General features: G+C 40.6%; 1 protein-coding gene across 5 annotated transcripts in view; it reads left to right on the forward strand.

Moving 5' to 3' along the window:
• PDE7B (phosphodiesterase 7B) overlaps positions 1 to 24,237 on the forward strand; it is a 355,914-nt gene that overhangs the window by 312,242 nt on the left and 19,435 nt on the right. For all 5 annotated transcript variants that reach the window (XM_069598496.1, XM_069598499.1, XM_069598498.1 and 2 more), the window contains 3 exons: positions 705 to 800; positions 3,590 to 3,690; positions 5,368 to 5,499. In XM_069598496.1, coding sequence (XP_069454597.1) covers positions 705 to 800; positions 3,590 to 3,690; positions 5,368 to 5,499 — 329 coding nt within the window. The remainder of the gene's footprint in view (positions 1 to 704; positions 801 to 3,589; positions 3,691 to 5,367; positions 5,500 to 24,237) is intronic.

A 24,237-nucleotide genomic window follows, 5' to 3' on the forward strand; every position in this document is an offset into this window, starting at 1 on the left:
ACACATAGAATCAGATACCCTGGATGAGTGTGCTTAAGCAACACATAGTTTTCCATTTAAGATACCAGTCCTTTTCTTAGTCCATTTCAGTCTTTCATAAACTCTACAATGCTTTTAAAGTTCAAAGTCCTTATTCTCTAGTGAATAATATTTCTTGAATGCTTAACAAGTTATTGTAGCTTCAGTTTTGCACCTCTACTGACTTGAGTTACAAAGTATCTCATGGTCAAATCTCATCTTGAGTGATTTTCCAAAGGAAGAGTAGGCAATATGGTGGCTTAGATACCCCTATAAATGTAAACATCATTTGGAAGCAACTTAAGACACATTTTCAGTGACCATTAAACTGCACATTTTTTTAAATACCCATACAAACACATAAACACACGCACGCAGGCACACACGCACATGCATGAGTATGTATCCCTGGTACTGCTATAGGCAGGCTCCTTTTAACTCTTACTGTTTTCATTGCCTGTGGTATTGGGGAAATGTCTGAGTTAATTTTTCTTGTGCAATAAGAGAAAACCTGGGACCAGATCATAATAGTAATATCCTTTGTACTTGGATAATTTCAGATCTAAAGAGGAAAAGAAATGATTCTATCAGAGAACTTTCATTATAGAAATTTTGGATCCTATTGTCTGTCTTGATATTTTAATAGTAATGAAAATGAATTAAAGCCGCTGACTGTTTTCCTATAGGAAACAGCCTGGTAACATTGCTGTGCCACCTCTTCAACACCCATGGACTCATTCACCACTTCAAGTTAGATATGGTGACCTTACACAGATTTTTAGGTAAGTCCTTTTTTCCACATTTCTACTCCATTTCTCATGAATAATGGCAGTCTACAATACTATTTACTATAAAGTGGTAAGAGCCACAGCACGGTAGATGAAGACTTCATATTAGTCTTAAATCATCCATCTTCATTTTAAAATATAGTTTATCTATTTAAATTGTTGAAAAAATATTAGTGATGCTTAGGCTTAAAATATAAAGGCTATGTGAAGACAGGGACTTTGCTGATGGTTCAATAGTAAAGAATCTGCCTGCAATGCCAGAGACACAGATTCAGTCCCTGTGTTGGGAAGATCCCCTGGAGAAGGAGAAGGCAATCCACTCCAGTATTCTTGCCTGGGAAATCCCATGAACAGAGGAGCCTAGCGGGCTTACAGTCCATGGGGTCGCAAAAGAGTCGGACATGACCTAGCAACTGAACAACCACAATGTAAAGACAACCATCAAGAGCAGATAACTGTCAGAGAAGTTACTGATCTGCTCATATATTAACAAAACCCAAGCAAAGTACTCCTCAATAATGCCACTCTGGACATGAGTTGTTGAAATATTCAATAGGCTTTTTTTTTTAATGAGAAGAAAACTACTGTGTATATGGACTTCCCTGGTGGCTCAGACGGTAGAGCGTCTGTCTACAATGCAGGAGACTGGAGTTCGATCCCTGGGTTGGGAAGATCCCCTGGAGAAGGAAATGGCAATCCACTCCAGTACTATTGCCTGGAAAATCCCATGGACAGAGGAGCCTGGTAGGCTACAGTCTATGGGGTCGCAAAGAGTCGGACACGACTGAGCCACTTCACTTTCACTTTCCCTGTGTAGATAACACACATTGTAGGCAGTGTTTTGAGTATGTTATTTCTAACAGTTTCAGTACCTCTGCAAGTTGAGTGTTATCAATATTTGACCCATGGGTAAGGAGAAGTACAAAGAAGTTTTGTAACTTGCTCAAGGTCAACAAATTGTAATTGGCAGAGCCTCCATCCAAGCCCAGGTCTGTTGGATTTGAAAGCCCACCATCTTTCCACCCAATTGTACCATCATTTTTCATCAAAAAGCAGTCCCAGCTCTCATTCAACTTTATGTATATGCTTATTTATCTTCCAGTGAATTATCCGGGGCACATTTTTTCTATTTTTATGTATTTGTTTATTTTGGCTGTGCTGGGTCTTTGTTGCTGCTCAGGCTTTGCTCTAGTTAGAGTGCAAGGCCTTCTCTCGTTGCAGAGCATGGGCTCCGGGGCCCATAGGCTTCAGTAGTTGTTGCACGTGGGTTCAGTAGTTGCAGTCCGCAGGCTCCAGAGTACTGGCTCAGTGGCTGTGGCTCACCGGCCTCGCTGCTCTGCTGCATGTGGGATCTTCGCAGACCAGAGGTCGAACCCACATGTCCTGCATTGACAGCTGACTCTTTACCACTGAGCCGTCCTTGGCCCATTTTTAATCACCAAATAACTGTCCTCTGCCTCTTAGCATGTTCCTGACTTCTTTGACTTGCCACGTGGCAGTGCTTTGAATTGGAAAGCTGACTTGATACATCAAGAATAAAATAATGGTGATGGTGATAACAACAGCAGCAGCCACCAGGCTTATATGGTGTTTACACATGCTGGGAACTCTTCTAAGAACTTGCATTTATTAACCCATTTAATCCTTACAATATGCCTTTGAGATCAAAGCTATTATTATCCCTACTTTATGGAGGAAGAAATGAAGGAAACTTGGCTAAGTAACTTTCCCAATATATATAAGTAATAGAGCCAGGATTTACATATAATAGTAAGATAAACCTGCTGAATAAAATGTACCTGTGGCACAACAGGAATATTGGAAATCAGCCAGAGCAAGGCTCATTCCAGAAACACAAATAACCTCAAGCTAATTGTGTTGAGAGAGAGTGAGTGAAGTAATCCCCATGAATGGAGCCAAATAATTTCCATTTGTCTAAAGAGGGAGAATGCAGATACTTTGAGCATGTGTGCACACCAGAGTATGTGTGAAAAAGCTAGAGTCAGTGACAGAAATAACACCAGAATCTACAGCCAAAGTCATAGGCTGGGCTGAGAGAATATGGCCACACTTGAAAATCAGGACATTCTATACACACTGAATATACTGCATCTTAGGCATTGCCTTGGTTAACTTTGCTGAAACAGGCAAGTGGTTTCTGTAAATTGCAAACAAAATTGCATTATGTCTCTGGTATCAAGAGCACACTCATCCTTAGATTGGAAGGGCATGAAAGATAATCATTTGATCTGAATAAGACAGAAATAAATCTAAGGATTCCTCAGTTGGATCAGTGAATTTCCACCTGAAGAATCCCAAGGTTTGCTCTGGTCTGTATTTGTTATTTAAGTGATAAAGCTATCTTTGGATGAGAGCAGGGCTTTTCAAAAGGAAGCCTCTTTTATGGCATATTATTCATAAATGGCAGCAAACTTAATTAAACTATAATGTGAAATAAAGTTGTCCTTTTCCCACATATTTATTTTTCCTATGAATGGGAGCCTTCATGAATGCCAAAAAGAGGTGATTTATGAAGGTGGTGAGGAATCCCAAGGGCCTCACAAATCCTTCTAGCCTTTCTTCCCTCCTCCCTCTCCCTCTTCTCCTCTAACAACCCAGTAGAACTGCCAAGCTGGCAAACTACATTCATTTCTAAGGCATCCCCGTGTTGCGCATTTGGGAGTCGCTGCTATTTTTAAGCAAAAGAGACCTTCAACAAGTCTGAGCTCGTGTGTCCTTTGTGTTTTGTTTTTAGCTGATTGAGTTATCTGTTTACCTCCTAGTCATGGTTCAAGAAGATTACCACAGCCAAAACCCGTATCACAATGCTGTTCATGCGGCCGATGTCACCCAGGCCATGCATTGCTACCTAAAGGAGCCAAAGGTAAGGCAAGACCACTGTCCTCCCGGCCACCTGGAAACACCAGGTAAACTGCCTGCGGGGCCCCAGATCGCCCGACATAACAGAGCAACTGGGTTATGAGTCATTTATGGCATGAATACAAATTGCTTATATGAAGGGTTCATGGACTTCTCTGGCTATCCAGTGGTTCGGATTTTGCCTTCCAAAGCAGAAGGTTCAGGTTTGATTCCTGGTCAGGGAACTAAGCTTCCACATGCATCGAGGCCAAAAAAAAAAAATCAAAACATAAAACAGAAGCAATATTGTAATAAATTCAATAAAGACTTTTTTTAAAAATGGTTGACATCAAAAAAAAATCTTTTAAAGAAAAATTTTAAAAAGGTTTCAACATCAGCTCTGAAATCATGAAAGAAAGTAAGTAAGAAAGAAAGTATAATAGTCATGAAAGAAAGTAAATTTTCAGAGGTTCCCTTCTATAATTTATATATTTTCAAGGCTGCATTAGGACAAAAGTAACCCTCTCTATGACAATCTGCATCTTAGATATTTTCAACAATCACAAAAGTTAGCTGCTTTTGCCTTAGTACTATGCCATACATAGTACCAGCACTGAAGTTTTCTAGGAAAAGTCTCCCAGCTCATGTTTTTTGATTAGCAAGTAGAATTAAAATTCAAGACCCAAGTTCCACTTCCTACTGAGGCAACTAGACATCCTGATTCTAGCCCAAGAGAACCTGTGTACATCAAAGACATCTTCGAAGTATACCCAGATGCAATGTATTAATCAAAAATTTTTAACATGATGATAATGCTTGTTACTCAAAACCTAAACATTTCTTAGCCATATAAAACCTAGCTGGTATAACATATCGGATGAGTTTTGTTCGGGTTTTAGGAAAATGATACCTCAGTCTAAGACTCTGTTTAGTTCAATCAGTTTTAACATCAACCACTAAAATATACAGCCATTCCCAAGACAAAACTGGGTATGCTTCATCCTTATAAAATATCCCAAAGAACTTAAAGGTTTTTTAATTTAATCCTTAGGTAATTTGAAAATTGTAATATATCACAGTCGTATGTTTTAAGTTAGTGCTAGATTCCCATTTTCCTGCTTGTTTCCTTAGCTAACCCCCCCCCAAAAAAAAAAAAAACTGACAGCTTCTCACACATTGCCTCACTCTATTACACATTGGAGAAATATGCAAATTTTGCAATTCAGTCCACTATTGATTTCATATTCAAAGAAGTGGCAATGATATATTAGATGAATGATATACAAAAGTGATTTTTTTTAATGTGCCCATCACTTTGGCTTCAACTTTTTCCTTCACTTACAGCTTTCCTGGGAGCAAGGCTGACTAGACTCTGCCTGTCCCCACCCACCATAGAGAGCAGTGTTGCCAACAGTCAGTGCTTTTACAACAGCAAAACACAACAAGAGTAGCAGCAGGAAGAGGAGGCCACTGGGAAGAGCTACACAGTTTGAGTTGCTGAGTTATTTTCCTCCCAGTTCTTTCTTCTTTCCTGAAATTTCATGGGGCTGTTACCTTACTGACAGCTTCAGAAGGTTAAGGTCTGACTGACAGGCCCGAACGATACTAATATGATGATTCATTCCATGTGATTTAGCCAAAACAAAGACTAGCCTATTTTGGGAAATACACCAGTCAATCTCCCAACTCCATTTTTTAACAGCTTGCCAGCTTCCTCACACCTCTGGATATCATGCTTGGACTGCTGGCTGCAGCAGCCCACGATGTGGACCACCCAGGGGTGAACCAGCCATTTCTGATCAAAACGAACCACCACCTCGCCAACCTATATCAGGTAAGGAAGGCAACAAGATACATTATGGTGAACTGGTATAGGTCCAGTACTGGAGCCTGAATCTCACTCTTGGAAATAGCCATCATTCAGGGTCAGCCTTAGTGATGACCACAGCCAAACAGCATGGATTTGAAATAGGTTCAGAATATCCCCCAGGGAAGATAAAATTAGTTTGCAAGGATATTCAAGGAATTCAGTTTGCTCCAAAGCAGGTTTGAAATTGTCCTAGGTGGAACAGGATTCCTGAGTCTGCCTTCTCATGGTCTGAGACTATCTGTCTCCATGGGAATCGTCTAGTATATAATGGCCAGTTGAAGCCAGTCCTTGTAGAACTTCTATAAATTATACTTCCCAGGTATAATTCTTATTCAGGTTTATGTTACATCTCTAGGACCATTTGTTAATCACATTTTAATTTTTTTTGTTGAAGTATGGTTGACTTACAATATGATATTAGTTTTAGGTATACAATATAGTGGTTCAAAAATTTTATAGACTATACTTCATTTATAGTTATTGTAAAATATTGACTATATTCTGAACGTTTTTGGCTTCTGAGACAAAGCTATATTATCAAAGACAATAAGCATACTTTGTTGTTATAAAATATTTCAGCAACACTAGTAGTTTGACCTGAAGAACTCTTATCTCTGATATTCCTTCAGACATTAATACCCTAAATCATAAATGAATTATTCCCAGAATTTTCAACACAGTTTTTAGAAGACCTTTGGTTGTCATTAACAAAATCATTGCTTACAAGGAAGTCATTGATCTCAACTGTAGTAGATCTCTTTCAGTAAAGAAAAAAAAAAATCAGTGCAGGAAAAATTTCTGAAGGATTCCCAGAAAACAGATGTGTTATATAAGATGGTAGAGCTTGAGGATGCATTAATTTCCAATAAAGCACAGCTGGAACATGAAACATGTTCCCATTCATCTGATTAGCTTTTGGTCCATATAGGAAGTGGAATACCAAGGTTTATGAATCCCCCTCGTACGTACTTCAGCACTGGGCTCTCTTGGGCTGTCAGCCAGTACCGGAAGCTAGGGTAGTAATGACCATAAAGAGAGGACAGGATGACAGAATTTAGAAAAACTTTTGATGATGTTCAGTTCACTCAGTCATGTCCGACTCTTTACAACCCCATGAACTGCAGCACGCCAGGCCTCCCTGTCCATCACCAACTCCCAGAGTCTACCCAAACCCATGTCCATTGAGTTGGTGATGCCATCCAACCATCTCATCCTCTATTGTCCCCTTCTCTTCCTCTCCTCAATACTTCCCAGCATCAGGGTGTTTTCCAGTGAGTCAGTCAGCTCTTCGCATCAGGTGGCCAAAATATTGGAGTTTCAGCTTTAGCATCAGTCCTTCCAATGAACACGCAGGACTGATCTCCTTTAGGATGAACTGGCTGGATCTCCTTGCAGTCCAAGGCACTCTCAAGAGTCTTCTTCAACACCACAGTTCAAAACCATCAATTCTTTGGCACTCAGCTTTCTTTATAGTCCAAATCTCACATCCATAATGACTACTGGAAAAACCATAGCCTTGACTAGATGGACTTTTGTTGACAAAGTAATGTCTCTGCTTTTTAATATGCTGTCCATGGGGTCACTGAGGGTCGGACACGACTGAACGACTTCACTTTCACTTTTCACTTTCATGCATTGGAGAAGGAAATGGCGACCCACTGCAGTGTTCTTGCCTGGAGAATCCCAGGGACGGGGAAGCCTGGTGGGCTGCCATCTATGAGGTTGCACAAAGTCGGACACAACTGAAGTGACTTAGCAGCAGCAGGTTGGTCATAACTTTCCTTCCAAGGAGTAAGTGTCTTTTAATTTCATGGCTGCAATCACCATCTGCAGTGATTTTGGACCCCAGAAAAATAAAGTCTGACACTGTTTCCACTGTTTCCCCTGTTTCCCCATCTATTTCCCATGAAGTGATGGGACCAGATGCCATAATCCTAGTTTTCTGAATGTTGAGCTTTAAGCTTTTTCACTTTCATCAAGAGGCTCTTAATTCTTAATTCTTCTTCACTTTCTGCCATATCTGCATATCTGAGGTTATTGATAATTCTCCCAGCAATCTTGATTCCAGCTTGTGCTTCCTCCAGCCCAACATTTGTCATGATGTACTCTGCATATAAGTTAAATAAGCAGGGTGACAATATCCAGCCTTGATGTACTTTTTTTCCTATTTGGAACTAGTCTGTTGTTCCATGTCCAGTTCTAAAAACTAAACAAAGAAAATAAAAATTAGAACTAAACTTACTAGACTATCTCAGAAGCTAAACGTATTGCTTGGGAAAAGCATAAACATATGACCAGGGAAAAAAATGAATGACTGAAATGAAAGCTCCCAAATAGATTTTCTGTTCTTGTCATGTTTTAAATTTAACTTTTCAAATATCTTTAAACAAAGAATATAAAGTAACAGAACTGGCTGCTTGAACTACTTCCATATAATGTAAAGTGAAAGTCGCTCAGTCATGTCCAACTCTTTGCAACCCCATGGACTGTAGTCATGGAATGTAGTCCAATTTCATGGACTGTAGTCCATGGAATTCTCCAGGCGAATACTGGAATGGGTAACTTGTCCCTTCTCCACAGGATCTTCCCAGCCCAGGGATCAAACCCAGGTCTTCTGCATTTCAGACAGATTTCATATAGTGTAAACGCTTGCCTAATTTTAATTTCTCAACATCAAATAAATCACATCAGTGGAGTTTAACAGAGTATCTACTCTACTGCCTGATTTGCACATAAAAATGAGGGTCATAAAACTGTGCTTTGACATGTATAATAGTATATATAAAACATGTAGTGAATGAATGTTTCGACACAAAGTCACAAAGAAATATGCCAGATGTTAAACATGCAAAAAAAAAAAGAAAGTAAAAGTAGAATTTCATCAATTAACTACTCACTGCTAATGAACAAAAAATGATTCTCAAAAGAAAGATATTGCGATCTATCTTATTCAGATACTAAAAATGGTCTCAAAAAATGGATTCCTTACTCAAACTTTTATAGTGTAATTTTTAATAATAGTTCATCTCCTTGTTAAGTATAAACATTCCAATATAACCAAATTCTGCAGCCTTTTCAGCAGAGCATACATATATATTTTGAACTAGCAACTATTTATTACATGCATCAGATGATATATTAGTATCTAGACCACCTGACCTAACTCTTGAGAAACCTGTATGCAGGTCAGGAAGCAACAGTTAGAACTGGACATGGAACAACAGACTGGTTCCAAATAGGAAAAGGAGTATGTCAAGGCTGTATATTGTCACCCTGCTTATTTAACTTATATGCAGAGTACATGATGAGAAACGCTGGGCTGGAAGAAGCACAAGCTGGAATCAAGATTGCTGGGAGAAATATCAATAACCTCAGATATGCAGATGACACCACCCTTATGGCAGAAAGTGAAGAGGAACTAAAAAGCCTCTTGATGAAAGCGAAAGAGGAGAGTGTAAAAGTTGGCTTAAAGCTCAACATTCAGAAAACGAAGATCATGGCATCCGGTCCCATCACTTCATGGGAAATAGATGGGGAAACAGTGGAAACAGTGTCAGGCTTTATGTTTTGGGGCTCCAAAATCACTGCAGATGGTGATGACAGCCATGAAATCAAAAGACGCTTACTCCTTGGAAGAAAAGTTATGACCAACCTAGATAGTATATTCAAAAGCAGAGACATTACTTTGTCAACAGAGGTCTGTCTAGTCAAGGCTATGGTTTTTCCAGTGGTCATGTATGGATATGAGAGTTGGACTGTGAAGAAAGCTGAGCACCAAAAAATTGATGCTTTTGAACTGTGGTGTTGGAGAAGACTCTTGAGAGACCCTTGGGTTGCAAGGAGATCCAACCAGTCCATTCTAAAGGAGATCAGCCCTGGGTGTTCTTTGGAAGGAATGATGCTAAAGCTGAAACTCCAGTACTTTGGCCACCTCATGCAAAGAGTTGATTCATTGGAAAAGACTCTGATGCTGGTAGGGATTGGGGGCAAGAGGAGAAGGGGACGACAGATGATGAGATGGCTGGATGGCATCACTGACTCAATTGGACATGAGTCTGAGTGAACTCCAGGAGTTGGTGATGGACAGGGAGGCCTGGCGTGCTGCAATTCATGGGGTCGCAAAGAGTCAGACACGACTGAGCAACTGAACTGAACTGAACTGAGGAGTACAAAGATAAATAAAATATAATCCCTGCCCTTGAACATTGGTGCAAACTGAGGTGCTCAAAATGTGCAAAATCCAAGAAAACTTAATCCCAGTTTGAAAAACATTAGAGGAGTTAGCCAAAGATATACATATATACCTTTGTATACTTACATAGAAAAAACTTTTTTAAAAGCCTCTGAAGAATAAATACTCATGCTGTTCTTTGTATACAAAGATGTTACAATAAAATGAGATTTTTTTTTTAGCAGTGAATTTATGCATCTCAATTGTCTGGCCTGATCCTCAATAGTAAAGAGACGGATCTTTTGGCTAATGACTAGACAGAAATTGGCATAGAAGACTAAAAACCACATTCAAGATATTAACTTCATCAGTCTCCTGCTCAAACAGTCTTGGACTCTCTGGAAGGCCAGAGATCCATGTCTTTAATTTAGGAATAGTGTTGAAAACAAAACAGTATCACTTAATGTCATAAAGATACTTCCAATATCCTAGAGCTGTCTAGTATAAAAGTATAAAACTTTTATCAGCCAAATTGGGACTTTATATATTCAAAGTAAAAATATTAAAAGAACCTGAAAATAATATGAGATCTTAATTACGTCCAAAAAAATATGATGGCTTTTACATTTGGCTATATACCATTGCTTATCAAACACCATTTCTTATTGACTATATGAAGAAACTCCTAAAAGAGAAAGAAAACTCTTTTTAAAATTCAGTTCAGGGACTTCTTTGGTAGTACAGTGGTTAAGACTCCATCCTGCCAAAGCAGGGAATGGTCAGGGAACTAAGATCCCACATGCTGTGCAGTGCAGCCCAAAAGATTTTTTTTAATTCAGTTCAATGAATTGTATAACTAATCTTTATTCAACACTTACTATGACTCAGAAAGTGAAGTCCCTCAGTCGTGTCTGACTCTTTGTGACCCATTGGACTGTACCTACCAGGCTCCTCCGTCCATGAGATTCTTCAGGCAAGAATACTGGAGTGGGTTGCCATTTCCTTCTCCAGGGGATCTTTCTGACCCAAGGATCAAACCCAGGTCTCTAGCATTGCAGTCAGCCGCTTTACCCTTTGAGCCACCAGGGAAGACCTGCAAAAGTCAGACTGTGATTCAAACACTGGCTAAATGATTTTATCTATTATATTATTTAATCTTCACAGTAGCCTAGTTAGGTAGGTACTATTTTCATACCTATTTTTCAGAAAAAAGAAAATTTCTGTTAAATTTAAGTGAGCTCACATGGTGGCTCAGATGGTAAAGAATTTGCCTACAAAGCAGGAGACCCGGGTTCAATCCATGGGTAGGGAAGATCCCCTGGCGAAGGGAGTAGCTACCCACTCCAGTATTCTTGCACAGAGAATCCCATGGATAGAGGAGCCTGGCAGGGCTACAGTTCATAGGGTTGCAAAGAGTCGGACACGACTGAGCAACACTTCCTTATAATAAGCAGCTAATTAATGGCAGGGCTGGAATTAGGACTCAAGACTTCTATCTCCAGAGCCAAAGTGCCTAAGCACTATACATACCACCTCTAAAATTCATGTGAATCACCGACAATGTGCAGGAAGCTAAGAACTCTCCTCCAGGGCCTCCAGCAGGAGACAAGTAGCTTAAAGTGGGAGAGCCTTTGCTAAGTACTCTATAGCAGCTAGCTACAAACAAAACGTGATGGAAAGACAGAGGCAAAAGAGAAATTGATTCTGTATATGGTTTCTGAAAATTAAAAAAAAAAAAAAACCCTTCATGGCAAAAGAGTGATATAAATATTGTCTTGAAGTGTAAGTAACATTTTGAGTAGCAGGGCAGAGAGTATAGCCTAAAGGCAGCACAAGCCAGTGTACTTTGGGGATGTCAACCTGCAATCCAGAGGAACTGCAATGGACTGTCTCCAGGCCCTTGAGTTGAGCATAGTCCTGTCATGAATGGCCCTTACCCTCAGCTCAATGACTTGGGCATATTATGTAATGTATATTCTGTCTCTGATAGACACTGTAGATTAGTTGTACGGAACATGACCTGGTCAGAAAGTCTTCCGTCTGCATTAAGTTGTCAATGAGGAACTGGCATAACTCTTCCGGTTTTCAATTTCAAGGAAAAAAAAAAATCATGTTATGTAAAATATCAACTCAAAAAGACCATTAGAAACACATGATATTTAAAAATCTTTGGAAATAAAGCCTTTTAGCCTACCATGGCCTGTTGGTTGACACATTAATGAGATTTCGGGAAACTATAAGCAGATTTTCAGATGATGTACCTCCTATATGCATGTTTCTAGAAAGGGGATCCATAACTTATATTCATGTTTTAAAATGAGTTATAGATTCAGAAAATAATAAGAACTGTGATAATGAGTGAAAAAAATATATATGTACACACACATACTATATATATATATACACACATATACACATATATATATTACATAATGGGTGCATGCATGCAATAATATCATGTGTGAGTGTCTGACTCTTTGAAACCCAACAGACTGTAGCCCGCCAGGGTCCTTTGTCCATGGGATTCTCCAGGCAAGAATAGTGGAGTGGGTGCCATGCCCTCCTCCAGGGCATCTTCCCAACCCAGGGATCAAACCCAAGTTTTCTTACATCTCCTGCGTTGGCAGGCAGGTTCTTTACCACTAGTGCCACCTGAGAAGCCCAGTATATATGCATATATATATATATAAACAAAAACTGTACATGCAGACACATTTAGTCAACAAGAATAACCAAGAAGTTATGCCAGGAATTATGTGGCTTTGAGAACGCCCTGTGCGTGACTGTGTACAATCCAGAATTACTATAAATGAGATAAAATGGAAGAGGGCTTCCTCTCCCTCCTTTTGTTGGCTGTACTCTCTTAGTTCTAATAAATAAGAAGATCATTGCATAAAGCCCAGCCTGTGCTTCTGCCCTGAGATAAAGAGAGTCAGGGCAGCTGGAGTGAAGGCCAGGCCAGAGGACTCTCTCCCATTGTCCTCTGTCTGGGTCAGACTCACTGGCTGAACTGCCAACCCAAGTTCAACATGAAGACCATAAAGGCGTTTTCACCTGGCACCTCTCTCATCAGACTGGAAGCAGTACAGGTATCTGTGGTGAACTAAGAGGATGGCTAAGAGCATGTGAGAGATACAGTTGAGAATTATTTTCTTTGTCCCTCCACCTTCCAATCTTCCAACATGTAGGTTCAGCAGTTTTTCAAACTAACATTAAATCAGATATGATATTGCTTGCTACAATTATAAAAGGGATTGGTTTCAGTTCAATTAAATATCTAGAATATGATACCAATGAACTTATTTACAAAGCAGAAACAGACTCACAGACATAGAAAACGAACTTATGGTTACCAAAGGGGAAGGCAAGGATAAATTAGGAGTTTGGGGTCATCTGATACAAACCACTATGCATAAAATAAATAAGCAATGAGGATGTATTGTATAGCACAGGGAACTATATTCAGTGTCTTGTAATAAAACATATAAAAAATTTAATTGCTTTTGATAGAGTCCAACTTCATATTAACTATTGACAGAGCAACCCAATGAATAAAATAATTGTTCCATGAAGCATCATATTTATTGCATTCCCTACTTGGCTTGCAGAGGTTTATAATCATTTTTCTTAGTCATTTATCATAAGCACTTAGAAGAAGCCAGCATTTTTAACCACTTTTTATTCTTAACGACTGAACTGTAAATGCGAAGTTGACAGGGCCAGGAAACATGTTCTTCCCACATGGTCCTATGACCACTACTCTAACAAGCAACTGCAAGGATTATATGTAACCTCGTAATTTTTGCAGCACGAAAGGTGTTTGGGGCAAGTAGAGTGAAAATTGTAAAAAGGAGGTTCAAATTTGATTTTCTGTTTCCTTAACTTTCTGCTGTTCATCATGAGGTAGCTGTTGTGGGCACCTCCATGGCCCTGATCTGAATGAACCCAGGCCTGCCGCATGGACAGCAGTTCAGTGTCCACCCAGGCTCCTTGCCCTCAGAGCAGTATCTTTGGCAGAAGCAGATCAAACAAGAGAAAGACCTCTTCCAGCAGGCAGTAAACATGGCAGAGCTATAGTTTCTTCAAGGCCCAAGGTCTTATTCAGGACTCAAGGAGTTTCTGTTCCCCTGAGACCTCCTGAGCTGGGGCTCTGGCAGCATCACCAAGGAGACCACTGGGCTTGTTAGGGAGGAACTCAGTGACTTCATTATCTTCTGGAGTCTTGCTTCCCCCGGTTTCGTGAGCAATTAAAAATGAAAACACAGACTATGTTCCTGTTGTTGTTTTTCTTCCTGCCTCCACTGGTTGAAAAGGTATAATTAAGTCTGAGTCTTGTTGTACACCAGACTCAGTTTATCAACATCAGTCTAAGTATTTTAATCAAAGAAAGTGTCCAGTAAATAGGAGAAAAAAACAACAGCAGTTTAAAGCCGCTTTGTATGATAGCAAATCTGCTCTGCCAGATTCTCTTTGACAAATAGACTCTTGATTTAATTTGAAAACCTGTGTTGGTTTATTAAATGCCAGATGTGTTGTTATTCCGGAACAAAGGGATTGTTTTGTTCTTAGGGTGGATAATACTTGATTATTCAGATAAAAGGGGAAATAAAGGTTTTGTAGTTGGAGTTTGAAGGGTTTTATTTTGTTCAAAATAAATTCTGATAGGTTTTGTTGCCACAAAGGTATATGTTCACTCTTTCAACTTTACGATGAAAATTATTCTTAAGACTACAAGTATGAAGAGTTTGTGATACCAGAACACATTGTCACTGGGATGATGTGAAATTGTTGAGGTGATGCTTCTGGAGGTAGACAGATGATGTACCTACTGTGGGATCCCAAAATGGGGCTGGGATTTCAATGGGTATTAAAGTGGTGTCATCTCATCCTATGTTCAAGTCTCCATGAGCATTTCTAATGATTTTCTTCTTTTTTCAATCCATCTTTTGCTGATACTGGTCTTTGAGCTTCTGTGAAACTCAGTGAGCCTATAAGAGCAGAACCACCCCCGTTTGTTAAGAAAGACAAAGATACCTCCCTATGAAACACCAGTACCTCCCAGCCTGCTCACCCCTGATCCTCCCCAAGTGCAAGGCACCAAAATCTTTCATCCTCTCGTCTACACTCAGCCTTGCCTGGCTCCAACCCTTCCTCCACTGTGCAGCCAGAATGAGTTCCTGAAACTCAACTGTGACACTTAGATGCCTGCTTAAAATCCCACTGCCCTCAGGATTAAGTCCAAACGTCTTAACCCAGTTTACAAGCCTCATTACGATCTGACCCTCACCACACTTTCCAGCCCCACTTCCCACCATGCCTCTCCCAGACTCTATGCATCATCCAGTCTGAACTACTCTCAGAATCTCAGAGCCAACATGTGTGCCAGGCAATGGCAATACAGAAGATGAACAGAACACATAAACATGCCTGCTTTCTACTAGGGGAATCAGAAAAATAAGTGAAATACATGGTATGTTAGAATGTGATCATTTCTAATGATTAAAAAATAGAAGGATTTCCCGGGCACTCCAGTGGGTAAGACTCCAGGCTCCAGCAGGAGTGGATTCAGTCCCTGGTTGGGCTCAGTTCACATGCTGCATGGTCAAAAAAAAATTTTTTTTAATAAAAAAATAAAATGGGGAAGGAAGATCTAAAGTGTCGCCCTTGCTCCGGATCTTCATACACATGTTCCTCCTGCCTGTTTTAATGAAATGCACTCCCTCTCTATTGCCTGCATTCCCCAATTCCTCTCTAACTCACTCACCTTTTTGATCTCAACTTGGACATATCTTCCTCCTGAAAGCCGTCTCTTTCTTTAAACATCCATCTTCCATACCTCCTCCTATATGATTTCACAGTCCTCTCTTACTTCCTCTGTCATGATGTTTATCCCTGGAAATAGCCATTTCCTGATTCGACATCCATATCCTCCGCAGTCTGAAAGTTTCTCAGCACCTACCTTTTCCACTGCTGTATGCTCAGCACTTGGCACAGTCCTCATGCTCAGTGAATATTTGTTGGGTGGTGGGAGGTTTGCTGAAAGAGTAAGTGGATGGATACACAGACTGGACCCATGCAGCAAGAAAGGCAGAACCTGAGTAGCCTTGAGAAATCAGGAATACTGCCAGTAGTGAGTACACACAGGGACCCAGAGTGAAAATCTGACAGAGTCGGCAGCACACAGACCAGAAGGCATCTACCCATACTGTCTGTTTAGTAGTCACTTGTTACTACTTGTTACTACTGTGGGATTACCTCCTGTGGGATTACCTCCTGCATTCTTACTTCCCTACATCAAGTATACTATGAAGACTGAGAAGCATTATGAAAAATTCTTTATGATGATACATTCATATTTGTTTATCTTGCAATTGACAAATGCTCCCTCTTATAGATGCTTCCTAGGTGGTGCTAGTGGTAAAGAATCTGCCTGCCAGTGCAGATAGAAGCGGGATTGATCCCCTGGTTGGGAAGATCTCCTGGAGGAGGGCATGGCAACCCACTCCAGCATCCTTGCCTGGAGGATCCCATGGACAGAGGAGCCTGGCAGGCTGCAAATATAGGGTCACACAGAGTCAAACACAACTAAAGCAACTGAGCACGCACTCACCCACTCTATGTTCTTCCTGGAGTCACTTACCCGATCCTGGTCATCTGTGAGTAAACAGCGGGAGAGCCATTGCTATAGTAACTTTTAAATCTCTTTGGCTTTTACCAAAGTCTAAGGATTTCACAACAGAAAATTCCAAGTCTGGCTTTTATCAGACCAAAAAACTAACAGGACTCTGTCACTTTTACAGTTACTTAAACTTTTGCAGCTAGGGAACTTTGGGGTTTTGGAAGTTAATTACTCCGTATCCATTCAACAAATATTTACTTATTTAAATGGCACTGTGCCACATACTGGGGCACAAAGATGAATAAGATACGCTCCTCGTTCTCAATGGCAATCATGTATGGCAGCAGCTTCAAACCAGGCTTGTGTGCCCCTGGGGACACACGAAGACTTTCCAAACGGTGCACAGGCATGAATAGTGCTCACAGAACTCATTTTCAGCTCCTTAAACTGGCCTGCCTGCAATATGGTCACAGGACAGTCCAGCCAGCTCTGCTTTCCACTCCTCTTTCATAATTAACCCTGTTTCCACTGTTCAAAACAAAGACATTTCTCTTATCCATTCTGCATATTGCATCTTGCTCCAGTTGTGCTGATTAGTATATTGCCCTCGTTTGAAAAAATACCAAAGAAACAACCAAAAATATTAAAGGAAATCTCCCATAACTGAGGGACCATAATGTTCCCAGCTATCTCATGAATAGAGGCATTGTCAAAATTTTTTATTCTCAAGCATAATTTTTCCACATTTGAAATATATGTATTTTGATCAGTTAGTTACTATAATAATTGCATTGTAAACTCCAGCTGGAAAAACATTTACTACTTAGAGCCTGATGTTAAGAAAATTTGTTAAATTAAAACTTCAGTTTATAAACTTATTTTTGTTGCAGAGATATATGATAGGGTGATGATTGAAGAATATCACATGTGAAAATATATTACATTAAAATAAAATTTTATGGGGAAATAATATAATAATTAAGTTCTAGAGGGAAAAGAATTAATTTCTTATTTTTTACTTAAATAATAAATTATTCATGTGTTTTCTTAAATAGGTGATAAATGGGCACTAAATGCCATTGGTATTTAGATTCCCTTGCATACATTTGGGACTTCCCTGGTGGCTCAGATGATAAAGAATCTGCCTGCAATGCAGGAGACCTGGTTTGATCCCTGGGTCAGGAAGATCCCCTAGAGAAGGAAATGGCAACCCACTCCAGTATTGTTGCCTGGGAAATCCCATGGACAGAGGAATCTGGCAAGCTATAGCCCATGAGGTTGCAAAGAATTGGACATAACTGACTGATATATTTAATACATAAAAGAATGATATAATGGTTTCATATTAAAATATCAATATCCACAAATAGGCAGGACATTACATATTTTGTCACCATAGAAATTTGTGATTTTAAATATCAATTTTTAAAAATATAGGGAGAGTATGTTTTTCAAAACTCAAATTTTAAGTGTAAACGAACAAGAACATGTGAAAATTACTCATGTAGAAGCAAGACTGGGCTTCCCCAGTGGTTCAGGGGTAAAGGATCCGCCTGCAATACAGGAGCCACAGGAGCAGGAGATTCAATCCCTGGGTGGGGAAGATCCCCTGGAGGAGGGCACAGCAACCCATTCCAGTATTCTTGCCTGGAAAATCCCATGGACAGAGTAGCCTGGCGGGCTACTGTCCATAGAGTTGCAAAGACTCGGACATGATAAAGCAACTTAGCACATAGACACACAGGAGCAAGGCCCATGAGCAAAGTTGTTATAAGGTGTTTTGGATATTCCAATAGAAGCTTGGGTTGGGAATGAGGAGCTAGAAGAGGGACCTATCAGTTCTGTTTGGAGAACCAGGGAGTCTTTCCCAGTAGATGGCAACAATTGATCTCAGAAATAAGAAGTCTGTGTGTGTGTGTGTTTGGGTGTGTGTCTGTGTATGTGGACATGTGCATATACACATGCATTTCTGACTTTACGAAGGTCATTTTGCTCACTCCTTTTTAGAATTATAAAGTCCTTTATTAAAATTCTTATGCAAATACCCAGCATTATTCTCTCAACTCTTTGGGGATGATGTGGATGATAATAAAGTAATTTTAAATAATGAGGTATGTTAGTGACTTATTAAACAAGGGTAGATGTTTATTTCTATCCTTCATAAAAGAGGTTTGGAGGTTGACAGTCCAGGGCAGTCATGGTGGCATCACAAAGTTAAGAATGAGGGACCCAACATCCTTTTAGTCTTTAGTCTTCTATCACTGGGGTGTGACATTTGTCTTCATTGCCCAAGATAGCAGCTGGAGCTCTAGCCATTCTTGCCACATTCCAAACAGTGAGAAAAAAGAAAGGGATAAAGCAAAAGAAGCCTCTCCCAGTTGAAACTGTTCGCTTTAAAACAACTTACTTGAATATTCCATACAGTATTTCCGTTTACACTTAATGGGTCAGAATTTAGCCAAATGATCCTGCCTAATTGTAAGGAAGTTGGAAAATGTTGTCTTTATTCTAGACAGCCATGAGACTCCTCTTAACCTTCTCCACTTGCAGCTTTCCCATCTCAGGTAACGGCAACACCTTCCTTCCAGTTGTTCAGGCCAGAAACACTGAGTCCTCCTAGCAGGTACAGAAATCAACCACTCTCCCCACTTCCACCTTCCTTGTTCAAGCCTCTATCAACTTTTGCCTGGATAACTGCTCCCTCCCTCCCACACACACCCCTTTCTATTCTTATCCCCTCCCAGACTCTATTCTCAACATAGCAACCAAAGTGATCTTATTTAAAGTCATATAATTTCATTCCTCCCAAACTGCTGCCCTGGATCCATGTTTCTCCCAGAGTGAAAATCAGAATCGTTATAATGGCCACAAGGCCGCATGTGATCTGGTCTCTCATTACCTCTCTAACTCCTAGGCCTGACATGTCCCCTTCCTCATGGCACATGGCCCTCGCGGCTGTGTGCTCCCTCTTTGGGGCCTTTCCTTTAATTGTTTTCTCCAGAACAGTTTCTTCTTCAGCATGGCTAGCTTCAAGTCTTTGCTCTAATCTCATCTCTCACCACTTTCCCTTCCCTACCCCACCCCCAAGACTCAAATTCCCACTATTCTGCTCTACTTTTCCCTCTTTCCATACATCTGCTGTCTTCTGGATGCTATACTTTTTCCCAAGCATTTCTTATGTTTATTGTTTATTATCTATCTCTCCCCATCCCTGCTACCTCTAGTTCTTTGTCTCTTCTCTTCACTGGTATATTCTAAGCACATATTACAGTGCTAGGAACATAATGAGTTTTCAGTATACTTGTGCAATGAAATCAAGTAATTTGTTCAGCTATTTATTTAGCAAATTAATAGAAAGTACTTTCTTGGTGCAAGGCATAGAGTTGAGTGGATATGGCAAGAATGAGACAGGCTTCCTGCTGACATGTAGCTTGTAATCTAGTAAGAACAAGAAGTACACACACAGCTGTCACACACATCAGTGGGACTTAGTCTAGCTGGCCTCTGGACTTGAGGAATGCTGAGAGAGAGCTATAAGACTCAGAAGAGAGCCAGGTTCTTCTCTAGCTGGATGATTCCAGGTGGCTTTGTGGATCGAGTATTTGAGTTGAACTTTGGAAGACAGGTTTTAGTTTGATCAGGAAACACAGAGGAAAAGGAGTTTGAGGAAAACAAACCACCTTCAAAGGGATGAAAGTGGCAAAAGGAAAGGACATTTTCATATGTTAATAATTTAATAATTTTGTCAATAATAAGTTATCATTTTATTACTATGGTATAATTTATTTGAACGATAAGACCTCTACAGGAAAGAAGAGGTAATGGTATTCAATTATCTCAAACATATAGAAACAAAATGATAGTTGGGACAATTTTTAGAAAGCACTGAATGCCGAGCTAAGGAGTTAAGCCTAACTTATCCAATAGGAAACCATTGTAGGGTTTGGAGCAGGGCATGGGAGAAGGCACAGTCGCACTGTGCCAGCTCTCTCCTGCTAGAGGGAGCAGGAGAGAAGTTAGGTGAGCTCTTTGAAAGCAGCAGTATTGTCTTATTCATTCTTGGACCCCCAGTGCCCACCATAGCACCTGGCATATGAGTAGCTGCTCAAAAACCACTAGTCTATATTTCAACCAATGATTAGGGAGATGGTAGAAACTTTTGTCAAATAACTCACATTGTGGAAGTTGTGGGGAGGGTGGATAGAAGAAAGGAGAATTAAGGAAAATAAAGCACTAAAATAGGGTCACTTTGGTAAAAGCAAGGGATGGGTATAAGTGACACCATGATGGAAGAATCAACAGGACTCAGAGACTGTTCAGATGTGAGGGCTGAGAGTGGCTGAATGATTAATTCTCCCCCAGGACTATCTAAATCTACTCAACTTATAGCATATTCAATCTATACGATTTTTTGAAATGACACCAGTTTGGGGGTATGTTGCAAGAATTCTAGTGTGGATTTACAAACTAACATCTAAGTAAAACAATCACCCATAGATCAAAAAGATCATTTTTCAGGAGAGGACCATGCCACATGGCATGTGAGATCTTAATTCCCTAACCATTGGAAGCACAGAGTCTCAGCCCCTGGACTGCCAGGGAAGTCCCCAACCATACTCTTTGAAAACAGCAACTGTAGATGATTGGGGGGAAAATTAAGTATAACAGCAGGCACTCCTCAGTTTATAAATGTCAAGCCTCTGAATACTTGGATGTAGCCAAGCAGAGGTAACTCTGGCAAGGCAGCAAGTGGGGGTATGCAGTTTAGGTCTTGAAGCCTGGCACAGCTGGGTTTAAGGTCTTTCTCAGCTACTCACTAATTGTGTAAGCTCTCAGAGAAACCTTTATTCAGTTCAGTTCAGTTCAGTCGCTCAGTCGTGTCCGACTCTTTGTGACCCCATGAACCGTAGGACACCAGTCCTCCCTGTCCATCACCAACTCCCGGAGTCCATCCAAACCCATGTCCATTGAGTCAGTGATGCCATCCAACCATCTCATCCTCCGTCATCCCCTTCTCCTCCTGCCCTCAATCTTTCCCAGCATCAGGGTCTTTTCAAATGAGTCAGCTCTTTGCATCAGATGGCCAAAGTATTGGAGTTTCAGCTTCAACATCAGTCCTTCCAATGAACAACCAGGACTGATCTCCTTTAGGATGGACTGGTTGGATCTCCTTGCAGTCCAAGGGACTCTCAAGAGTCTTCTCCAACACCACAGTTCAAAAGCATCAATTCTTCAGCACTCAGCTTTCTTTATAATCCAGCTCTCACATCCATACATGACCACTGGAAAAACCATAGCCTTGACTAGACGGACCTTTGTTGACAAAGTAATGTCTCTGCTTTTTAATATGCTGTCTAGACTGGGTTTTATTATCTGTGGGTTAATGATTAAAATGGTAGACAGTTATGTGAGAATTCAGTGAGATCATGTAAAATGCCAGGCACACAGTAGGTGTGGTTCAAAAATGTTAATCCCCCCTCCCTATACAGCCCTTCTTGTCTTCTTCTCTGGAATCCACTAGAGGACCCTCACCTCCAACACAGTTCTGGCCAGAACATACTTTTATTTATAATGACAGCTCCCTGAAAGATTATGTTTGTAATGCATGCACTATTTTCTTTTATTCTGAGCCAGCTTCCAAGCCCCTTGCATTTCCTGCCATTTTCCTGGTGCTCATCTCCAAATATGGTTTCACCAATAGAGCTCCCAAGCACCTTTTTATTCTGTCTTCAGGAAGATTATTAATGAAGATGTTAAGTCAGGCTGGCATAAATAACAATGCCTGAGGCAATTCCCCAGATGCTTTTGTTCCACTCAACAAGGATATGGCGTCATTTTTCATTAAGTCTCGTTACAGCTTTCTGGGCCTCTTGAAAAACTCACGTGAGGGCACTCATGTCGCATCTTCTTGAATTAGTCTTGAAGGGAGCACTCACAAGTGATGAATTAAATGTCACGTCAGGGATAGGACATCTTTTACATCACACTAACCTATCACTCTCTGCTCTCATAAATCTTTACAATCAAAACAAATTAGTCTAGCATGATATTTCTCATAAACATTGGCTTTTGTTGTGTCTGGCTCATGCCCAAAAGGGGATAATAGACCAGTTGATAAGTAACAAAATCTTGTCACAGGTTCGGAGCTGGTCAAGTGGTGAGTAAGGAATAATGACTCCTTGGCAAGGAGAGAAATGAATAGCAACAGAGCCACCTATACAAAGGGTCAAAATAAGACTTCACCTCATCAATTCAGTCTACAAAGTCCTGGAGAGAAATCATGGTCTGGATTTAGAACAAAGAATGGTTGCAGTTTTCTTGAACTTGTTTTTGCCTAATGGACCCTGGATTGTGTCACTCATGGGAGATTCTTTCTTCTCATTTACTGAAAAAGTTGAGCATTGCATGGATAATATAGATATAGTGGCAAGAAGGGTGGGAGTATGAAATGATGAAATGCTTTTCAGTCTCTGACCAGCCTCCTTTACTCTCCACTACTATTTTCCTTGCTCCTTTTCCCTCATTTTTTTTTAATTGTGGCAACATACACATAATATAAAATTTACCCTCTTGACCATTTTTTAGTGTACAGCAGTATTAAGTTCAGGGCTTCCCTGAGGCTCAGAGGGTAAAGACTCCGCCTGCAGTGCAAGAGACCTGGGTTTGATCCCTGGGTCAGGAAGATCCCCTGGAGAAGGAAATGGCAACTCACTCCAGTGTTCTTGCCCAAGAAATCCCATGGACAAAGGAGCCTTGCAGGCTACAGTCCATGGGATTGCAGGGTCGGACACCACTGAGTGACCTCACTGTCACTTTCAGTATCAACTTCAGTAGTACGAGGACATTTGCATTGTGCAGTCATCACCACTATCACTCTCTAGAATTCTTTTCATGTTGCAAAACTGAAACTCTGCTCCCAGTAAATAATAATTCCCTAGTCCCTCAGGCCCCTGGAACTGCCATTCTTTCTGTCCCCATGCATTTGATGACTTGTATCTCATGTAAGCAGAGTCACACAATTGCCCGCTACTTTTTAAGATTTTTTTTAATGTGGTTCATTTTTAAAGTCTTTATTGAATGTGTTACAATTATGCTTCTGTTTTATGTTTTGGTTTTTTAGTCGCAAGGCACGTGGGGCCTTAGCTCCCCAACCAGAGATGGAATCTCCACCCCCCACTTTGGAAGGCAAAGTCTTAACCATTGGACCAACACAGAAGTCCCTTTACTCCCCCCAACTTTTTTTAAATGAAGTATAATTGATGAGCAATATTGTATATCACAGGTATATAACATACTGATTCATAATTTAAGGTTATATTTCATCTATAGTTATTATAAAATATTGGCCCTATTCCCTGTGTTGTACAAGCTATCTTTGTAGCTTAGGGCTTCCCTGGTGGCTCAGAGGTTAAAGCTTCTGCCTGGAATGCGGGAGACCTGGGTGCAATCCCTGAATTGGGAAGATCCCCTGGAGAAGGAAATGGCAACCCACTCCAGTACTCTTGCCAGGAGAATCCCATGGAGGGAGGAGCCTGGTAGGCTGCAGTCCATGGGGTTGCAAAGAGTCGGACATGACTGAGCGACTTCGCTTTCACTTTCACTTTATACATAATAGTTTTTACTTCTTAATCCCTTTTCCCTATGTTGCCCCCTCCCCTTTCCTCTACTCATTGGTAGTTCAGTTCAGTTCAGACACTCAGTCGTGTCTGACTTTTTGCAACCCCATGGACTGCAGCAGGCCAGGCCTCCCTGTCCATCACCAACTCCCGGAGTTTACTCAAACTCATGTCCATTGAGTCAGTGATGCTATCCAAACATCTCATCCTCTGTCAGCCCCTTCTCCTCCCGCCTTCAATCTTTCCCAGCATCAGGGTCTTTTCCAATGAGTCAGCTCTTCACATCAGGTGCCCAA

Source organism: Ovis canadensis, chromosome 8 (assembly GCF_042477335.2).
Source record: "Ovis canadensis isolate MfBH-ARS-UI-01 breed Bighorn chromosome 8, ARS-UI_OviCan_v2, whole genome shotgun sequence".
In the NCBI taxonomy this organism is placed as follows: Eukaryota; Metazoa; Chordata; class Mammalia; order Artiodactyla; family Bovidae; genus Ovis; species Ovis canadensis.